This window comes from Pteropus alecto, unplaced genomic scaffold (assembly GCF_000325575.1).
Source record: "Pteropus alecto unplaced genomic scaffold, ASM32557v1 scaffold42, whole genome shotgun sequence".
In the NCBI taxonomy this organism is placed as follows: Eukaryota; Metazoa; Chordata; class Mammalia; order Chiroptera; family Pteropodidae; genus Pteropus; species Pteropus alecto.
This window is the reverse complement of record NW_006434825.1, coordinates 11,821,828-11,829,062: the sequence shown is the minus strand read 5'-3', so window position 1 is coordinate 11,829,062 and position 7,235 is coordinate 11,821,828. Positions and strand designations below refer to the sequence as shown.

General features: G+C 56.9%; 2 protein-coding genes across 5 annotated transcripts in view; both read right to left on the bottom strand.

The window, feature by feature from the left end:
* Positions 1-107: 107 nt before the first annotated feature.
* NRN1L (neuritin 1 like) lies at positions 108-1,362 on the bottom strand. The gene is made up of 3 exons (XM_015587667.1): positions 1,306-1,362; positions 513-685; positions 108-393 (listed from the first exon to the last, which is right to left on the bottom strand). The coding sequence occupies exons 1-3, from the start codon at positions 1,360-1,362 to the stop codon at positions 108-110; spliced, it is 516 nt and encodes a 171-aa protein (XP_015443153.1).
* Positions 1,363-1,872: 510 nt separating this feature from the next.
* The window catches only part of EDC4 (enhancer of mRNA decapping 4), an 11,564-nt gene continuing 6,201 nt past the window's right edge, over positions 1,873-7,235 (bottom strand). Inside the window, exons 13-29 of one of the 4 annotated variants that reach the window (XM_025045288.1) lie at positions 7,106-7,232; positions 6,928-7,019; positions 6,662-6,861; positions 6,444-6,571; positions 6,200-6,353; positions 5,438-5,865; positions 5,248-5,352; positions 5,012-5,164; positions 4,898-4,934; positions 4,588-4,765; positions 4,319-4,474; positions 4,098-4,213; positions 3,828-3,993; positions 3,554-3,740; positions 3,242-3,461; positions 2,667-2,830; positions 1,873-2,424 (exon numbers count right to left, since the gene is read on the bottom strand). In XM_025045288.1, the coding sequence (XP_024901056.1) occupies positions 2,232-2,424; positions 2,667-2,830; positions 3,242-3,461; positions 3,554-3,740; positions 3,828-3,993; positions 4,098-4,213; positions 4,319-4,474; positions 4,588-4,765; positions 4,898-4,934; positions 5,012-5,164; positions 5,248-5,352; positions 5,438-5,865; positions 6,200-6,353; positions 6,444-6,571; positions 6,662-6,861; positions 6,928-7,019; positions 7,106-7,232 (2,804 nt within the window). In that variant the 3' untranslated portion in view covers positions 1,873-2,231. The remainder of the gene's footprint in view (positions 2,425-2,666; positions 2,831-3,241; positions 3,462-3,553; positions 3,741-3,827; positions 3,994-4,097; positions 4,214-4,318; positions 4,475-4,587; positions 4,766-4,897; positions 4,935-5,011; positions 5,165-5,247; positions 5,353-5,437; positions 5,866-6,199; positions 6,354-6,443; positions 6,572-6,661; positions 6,862-6,927; positions 7,020-7,105; positions 7,233-7,235) is intronic. The other 3 variants (XM_025045289.1, XM_006909780.3, XM_006909781.2) reach the window with 3 other exon arrangements.

Sequence of the window (7,235 nt, the reverse complement as noted above, 5' to 3'; positions counted from 1 at the left end):
TACAAATATAAATACCTTTAATGAAAGCTGAGTAGGCTCTGCAGAGCCTCGAGAGCAGCCACCAGAGAAAGGGTGGCAACAAGGGTGCTGCTACCTGACCCCAACGGCTAGGCCAGAGGCCCCAGGAGGCAACAGAGTGCCAAAGCAACCGCCAGCAGCCGGGGTGCGGGGGCCGGGGTAGGGGCAAGTGCTGTCCCCCGTAGTGTCTCCTGGTTGGTCTCCAGGCCAGAACCACGCTCCCGGACATGCACAGGGGCGCCACACAGAGTGTGCAAGTTATCCGGGTGTGGGGCCCGGCGAGCTTCTTGCTGTAGTGACTCCCACACAGCAGCCGCCTCTTCTGGGCATCCCAACAAGACTTGTGAGGCGCAGGTGTGGAATTCATTCCAAGACCTGTTATGGGAGAGGGATTAGGGGAATTAGGTGGGGCAAGGAGGCTTTGGAATGGGAAGGAAGAGGTCAGTCAGAGAGGGTGGTGGGGATTGGGCCGCTGAACTCATACCTGCCCTTACCTGCAGATGGTCTCTAGCTCGCCTCCACGGCCCATGCTGTCCCCCAAGCGGATGAGACACTCTGCGAAGCCCTGGTATATGGTGTCACAGGGGCCTGGGCCCTCGGCAGCTGCCACCAGGGGAGATACAAGGACTAGGAGTGGGGATGGAAAATGGTAGATAGAATGAGCCGGCTACCCCCAACCCCCAGGGGCTCATTTACCATGGCGTGCTCTGGGGACATGACTCAGCGTGAAAGGGGTGCCCCAGGGAAATAAGGGGCACATCTGGGGACCTCTTGCCTTGGCTCCTATCTAGGTGGGACCCAAAAGGATATGTGCTGGGGAGGAGGAGGGCAGGATAGGCAAGGTATCTGTCCTCATGTCCCAGGAGTCGGTTCTTCCTCTGAGCTTCTGGGGCTTCTGTAGCCTAAGGTCCGGTGAAGATGGTCCAAGTGAATGTGTCAGGACGTCGTGAAGGGGGCAGGTTCCAGGGCCACACAGCCCTTCCCCAGCACCACACATTCTCTTTGCTGCCTAGACAAGTTTTGCTTGACCCTTCCAGCCCATCCCCAAAGACAGGGATTTTCGGACAGATAGGGCACAATAGAGGAGGTCAGGATCCAGGCCAGACTCTAACAGAAGAACTCAAGGATCCTAAAGCTAGTCTTGGAATTGTCACAGTTCACATCTCCCTTTATTAGAATGGGGGCTGCAAAATTTTGGGATCCTTCCCCCACAACTCAGTTAAATGCCCACCACTTTCAGTACTGAAGTCACTGGTACACATTATCCTCTCCCTGGAGCTCTAGCACCTCCACACCATCCTGGCTCCCAGCACTCAGGAAGGCTGTGCCCCAGCTCCCACACATCCTAAACCTAGCCTGGTGAGAATGTGCAGCCCAGATCGGACCAGTATGCCAGCACTCACCGAGTGGTGGTAACAGCAGCAGCAGCAGCAACAGCCCCAGAGCGCGGGGTGGTTGCTGGTGGTGGCGACAGCGGCAGCGGCAGCAGGAGCAGAGCATCATCCCCGGCTGGGAGTCTAGTGTCAGAGCTGGCAGCTTTGAGCGCAGCCCTTCGGCCCAGCCCCCGGAAGAAGGGACTGTGATTGGCCGGGAGGTGGGTGGGGCGGGGCGGGGCTTCAAAGCCAGCAGCCGACCACGCCTCCAAAATGCAGGTTGGCAAAGGAAAGCCCAGGGAGGGGCACAAGGTCCTCACTCGAGATGGAGAGAGGGGAGATTTGAGAAAGCAGTTGAGCAGATGAGGGTAGGTGTCCAAACCCCTGGGATGGGTCGGCCTCCACAGAGTTCCACACAGGGAGAAGAGAGGGGCCAGAGAAGAGAGGGCAGTTATCAAAGACACACCAAAGACACACCAAAAACAAACGCATACTCCATTTTATTCCAAAAGCATTTAATTGAATTTCTCAATGTTTTTCAAAAACAGAAAGATCCAAAACAGAGGTAAAAAGGAACATGGAAAATTCAACTCAAGTGGTATCACAATCTCAGGGGGTCATGCTCCAGGCATGGCAGAACCCAAGAAGGCACAATACCCACCCTGGGCTCAGCCTAAACCTGCTGGCTACCATAACCTGTAGACTACAGCCAGTGTTCCCCCTCTCAACTACCCCAGAGGTGGGAGCCTGAGCAGATAAAGGGCAGACATGACCCTGCTTTGGTCTAGGCCTGTCTGCTGGTCTTCAATGCCACTGCACCCCTGGGCAAGGCAGGCTTTGCTAAGGGAGGGTGGGGGTCACAAGGCCATGCAACATGAGGCTAAGACGCCGGGCCGCTTTGCCAAGTGAGTTGTATGGCTCAGCCTGCAGGAACTGGAATAACTTCTGGCGCACCTGGGCCATGACGGAACCCATGTGGTCCCGAGTGATGGGGTCACTGTGGTCCAGGTGCATCACAGCCTCTTCCAGGTAGCTGTGAGTGAAGAAAACAGAAAGGCTACAGGTGGGCTCCAGGATACGGTAGCGCCCCCTGGTGGCAATGAGGCCCAAAGGGACTGCTGACAAGGGAGGCCTCCAAGCCTAAAATGAGTCGGGGCAAAGGGAACTGGTAGAGAAAATTAGGGAGAGGAATCAGGTTGTAGAGGGAGTCCTTGCTTTGAATTGCTCCTCTGTCTCTACCCCAGCCCATCTCCTGGTCTGACGGTGCCCACTCACCTGAGCTTGAGGTCAGTTCGAGTGCCAAGGTCAGAGGCCAGCTGCTGGATGAAGGAAAGGAGCACGGGCTGGGAGAGTGGGCAGGGTGGCTGCCCAAAAACCTGGCCTGGGTCCACAGTTTCACACACATACAGCACCAGGTTCAGGTCAGCAGCCGTGAGGGCCTGGGTAGAGAATCGTGTTTATAGCTGTCAGGGTAGAATGCCTGCTTGTCTGACGGTGTGGCCTGACAGAGGATGACCAGAGGATGACCACAGACTGGGATACTGAGAGGTCCAGAGGGGGATGCTCAAGGGCCCAGAGAGAACACAGTAGAGCTGTGTTGTTAATCTAGGGTATCAGGAAATGTTTCCTGAGAAGGGTGGTCATGAAGCAAGGTAGGTTGAGGCAGAAAGAAAGGGATCCAAGATCTAGATAAAGAGAAAAGCAGGGGAAAGAGCCTAGAGGCCAAAGAAAATCAAGAACAGTCCACTGGGGCCAGACCACCCAGAGCCTGATGAGCAGAGTGGAATGTATAGTGTGTGGGCTTTGTCAGGAGACACCCGACCTTTAATTGGGCTTAATGCCTGGCGTACCTGCTGGAAGGCCTGATTGAGGTGGCCCTGCTGCAGCAGCTGCAGGATATGGGCTTGCTGGGCCTGGCAGTCGAGGTGGGCAGCTGGGACAGGTGTGCCTGCAGCTGAGCGCATGGCTTGCATGATGCTAGAGGTGACGGAGGCCTGCTGCTCCTTGAGTGCCACACTCACCTCACCCTTAACAATGCGCTGTACCTGTGCTAAAATTGACTCCTGCAGGCTGCAAAGGAAAGTGAGGGAAATGAAGTAGACAGGGAATCTGGTTTGGCCCTTTCCAAACCCACCACCTTTCCCAGTGCCCTGCCCACACACCTGCCCACAGCCACATGCAGCTGGTGTTGCACCTCAGCCCGAACACTGTTAGACACAGTGGCTGCCATCTGCTCAGTGGCACCCTGCAGTGTGCTGACCAGGCTCCGCAGCTGGGCCAACACAGGCTCCCGCGCCTCCTGTTCTCGTGCCTTCCGGCTCTTCATGTGGCTCTCTAGCTGCTGCAAGTCTAAGAGGCGACCGTGAGGGCAGTGAGAGAGATGGTGGGGGAGAAGGGAACAGTCCTTCCTACGCTGGAGCATATGATTCTACTCACATTCCTGTGTGCCCAGTCGGAAGCTATCATTGATCTGTTGGAACATGGCCTGGCAGCTCTTCTCGAAGGCAGGCAGCACCACACTCTGGAAGGCTTCACGGTAGGCAGCCTGCATTGGCCCTTGTAACGTGTCTGCAGCTGCTCGGGCAATAGCGTCTGTTAAGTTCTAGGGGTAGAGGAAAGGGCTGGGCTGAGTTGAAAGCCTGAGGCCAAGCTGGCCTGACCAGGGCCACCAAGCACCAACCTCCCTCATCTTGGGCCCTGTAACACCTTGGACTTCAGCAGCTTGGAGATATTCTCTTTCATGCTACCCTCCACAGCTGTGAGTTTGGTGGCCACTGAGTTGCTCAGTTGGCCTGCCACGGGTTCCAGACTCCTAGAGACACCTGGGGCAGGGTAAAGAAGGAAAAGTGGAGCCATGAGAGGAAGCTTGACAGGTAGGGGGCCCCACTCCCACCCAGCCCACCTAGAAGTCTCTATGCAACACTTACATGGAGGCACTGTCTTCTTGATCTCATCCCGTATGCTGCGTTCCAGCCTCCCAGCCACAGCTGAAGACAGTGCCTGTGACAGCTGTTGCGTCAGCTGCTCTTGTAGCTGCCCACCCCGCTGCTGCCCTTCTGCCAGTGCCCGCTCCAACCGCCGCTCTGCATTGTAGCTAAGGAACAAGCCTGGAGTAGGTCCTCTAGCCCTTCCTGGTTCAAGAACACTGTGGCTGCCCCTACCCTCTTCCATGCTGGGCCACTATCCACAAGGATACGCTCCTGTTCATGCCGGGACTCGAGGGCACGTTCTACATGGCCTGTGACGGTACTCTGCAGGCCTTCGAGCTGGGTGCACAGACGCTGCAGTAGCTCTTTTTGGCTGTGCCGCAGCTCTGCCAGCTCTCTCTGCTGTTGCCAAATTATTGCAGGCCAATCCTCAGGGGGCTCTGTCACCTGCCAGTAGTGCCAACAGTCACATAATGCCTGCCCCACCCGTACCACACGCCAGACCAGGGAATGGCCCAGAACCCTTCCCCACTCTCAAGAAAGAGTCCTAGAAGTATAAAGAGTGTTTTCTCAACTCACCTGGTGCTCCATGAGCCGGGATCCCGCAGTCGAATCCCTGCCACAGGCGAGAAGCACCTCAGGCCTAGACAGCCTGGGGACCACCCCTCTCCCTGGCCCCAGGACCCCTCCTACCCATCATCCTTTTTGCCCTTCCTCTTGAGCTTAGGTGAGGCCCGAGGAGATCCCTTGGTCTTCCAGTCCTTGGCAGGAAGCCGTGGAGTGGAAACTTTGGTGCCAAAGCCCGCTGCAGCAGAGGCAATGCTGGCCACCTCATCATCATGGTCACTGTGGAAAGAGGCAGGGGAGGGATAAGCACCTAACACTTGCTGACCCTCCCTCAAGAAAGGAAGGGTGTGGGTGACACCCACCTTTGTTCAGCACTGGCATCCTGGCTGTCATGTTGCTGCAGCAGATGATAAGGCGGTCGGTGGAAGGCCAAGCTCTTGTGCTTTTCCTGAAGGCCATTCCTAGGGCTGGGGGGACAGCCTGTCTCAGCAGTGGGTGACTCTATCTGAAGCTCCTACCATCAGTATACTTTCCCCCTCCCAAGCTCCTCACCTTTCTGCCAGGCTGCTGCAGGTCTCCCGAGTAATGTCTGGTGCTGTTGGCCAGACCTGACTGTCAGAGGCTGTAGCCTCTTGGGTCAAGGCTGCCTCCAGGAGGGAAGGGGTACTATGCCGATCCCCATCCCCAGGGCCTCCATCCAGGCTAAGCTGGGGCCCAAGCTCGGGCCGTGGCCGTGGGGACAGCAAGTGTAGTGCTGAAGCAGCTGAGGCCATACTGTCCGGTTCAAGGCCCTCAGGAGCAGAGGAGCCAAAGCCACGGGACAGGGCCTCAGACGCGATCTCAGGGATATCCTGGGACAGGGCAGTGGAAGCTGAGGAAATAACATCAGGGGAGCGAGTACGGCTAGGGGAAGCCTGGGGTAGCCCCAGGGGCTCCACTTCCTGCAGCTCCAGGGACAGTCCAGAGGCAGCAGTAGGCACCTGAGGTGAGCCAAAAATGGGGACTTAGGTGGTGGAAATTAGGGATGGGGGGGATTCAGAGATGAGGCACTGGAATTTGTAGTGATGAGAGATGGGATTAGGGGATGGGGAAAGCAGTCAAAAACAGCCATAACTCAAGAGAGGAAGTGGGGATGGAGAAGCTCAGGAGCTGCCCTTCAGGGCACACAGGAGGCTGAGATGACCTCAGGGGAAATATGGACCACCTGAGGCAGAACAGGACAAGCAGACAGGGTGCTGTGAGAGGAGACTGCCGCCAATCTTCCCACTGCTATACACATGCTACCCTGCACTTTACACATGAGCACACACATACCTGCCCAGGCCCTTTGGGAGTCAATTTGTCAGCTGGACCTGGTAACAGGCCGGGCAGGAGGCTGCGTGGGCTTGCCTGCAGGCTGCTACTGCTGCTCATTGTCAAACTGCCATCCAGCTGCAGCTTGGGGCTCAAGGTCAGCTCCTCAGGGGGCCTGGTGGCAGGAAGGCTGAGATAAGCATCCAGAGCTTGGCATCACCTGGTACCAGACTCTGCCATCCCCCAACTCTGGCCCTCACTTCACCTGGACAAGGAGGTGTCCACAGCCGAGGTACTGCTCATGGCAGACACAGCTGTAAGAGAGGAGCTGCTGCTGCTGCTGCTGCTACCACTGCTGCTGCCGCCGCTGCTATTACTAGGGGATGCAGAGATCTGAGGAAATGCAGAGAGTAAGAGCTGTGGCCTGTAGGTGGGGATTTCCAGCCCCTCTGCCTTGAGCGTCAAGCCCCTATCCCGGCACACCTGCTGCAGGGAGGTGCTAGATGTCATGAAAGCATCAGGTGTCATCAGCTTGGGCTTGGTCTCAGTGCTCAGACTAAGGAAGTCAGCAGGTGCAGGCAGCTCCACAATGCGTCGGAGGTCAGGCTGGGAGCCATGAGCAGCTGATCCCAGCCCCCCGGAGCTCAGTTCAGGCTGAGAATCTCCAAATGCTGTAGGAAAAGCTGCCACTTGAGTCAAATCTCCGACCCCAGCCAGTCTAACCTGATTCCCTCTTATCCCTCACTTACCAAAGTCCTCATGGGCAGTGTGGGTAGGGAGCGGGGCCACCACATCAGGGTTTAGCTGTGGCTGAAAGCGGATCTGCACATCTTGCAAAGCCCTGCAGGAATAGAAGGAGAACAGGAAAGGCCTCAAAGTGGTCAGTCAGGGAGGGGCACAGACAGGGCACAGGTGGGCTCCACTCACTTAGTATGCACACAGAAGAGCTTGATGAGCACACCAGCTGCAGACTCCATGGCACCAGCTCCGTGGGTCCCATCTGCAAGGTCAGTGTGGACAACTAAGCCCCTAGCCCTCTGTGTCACAGCACTCCCTA

Excerpts from the sequence above, each read along its gene's own strand:
- NRN1L (XM_015587667.1), bottom strand. The coding sequence starts at position 1,362 with ATGTGTGGGAGCTGGGGCACAGCCTTCCTGAGTGCTGGGAGCCAGGAT. Across the intron at positions 686-1,305 it reads GGAGCCAGGATGGTGTGGAG|CCGGCTCATTCTATCTACCA; the intron begins GTGCTAGAGCTC and ends GGTTGGGGGTAG. Across the intron at positions 394-512 it reads GAGCTAGAGACCATCTGCAG|GTCTTGGAATGAATTCCACA; the intron begins GTAAGGGCAGGT and ends CTCCCATAACAG.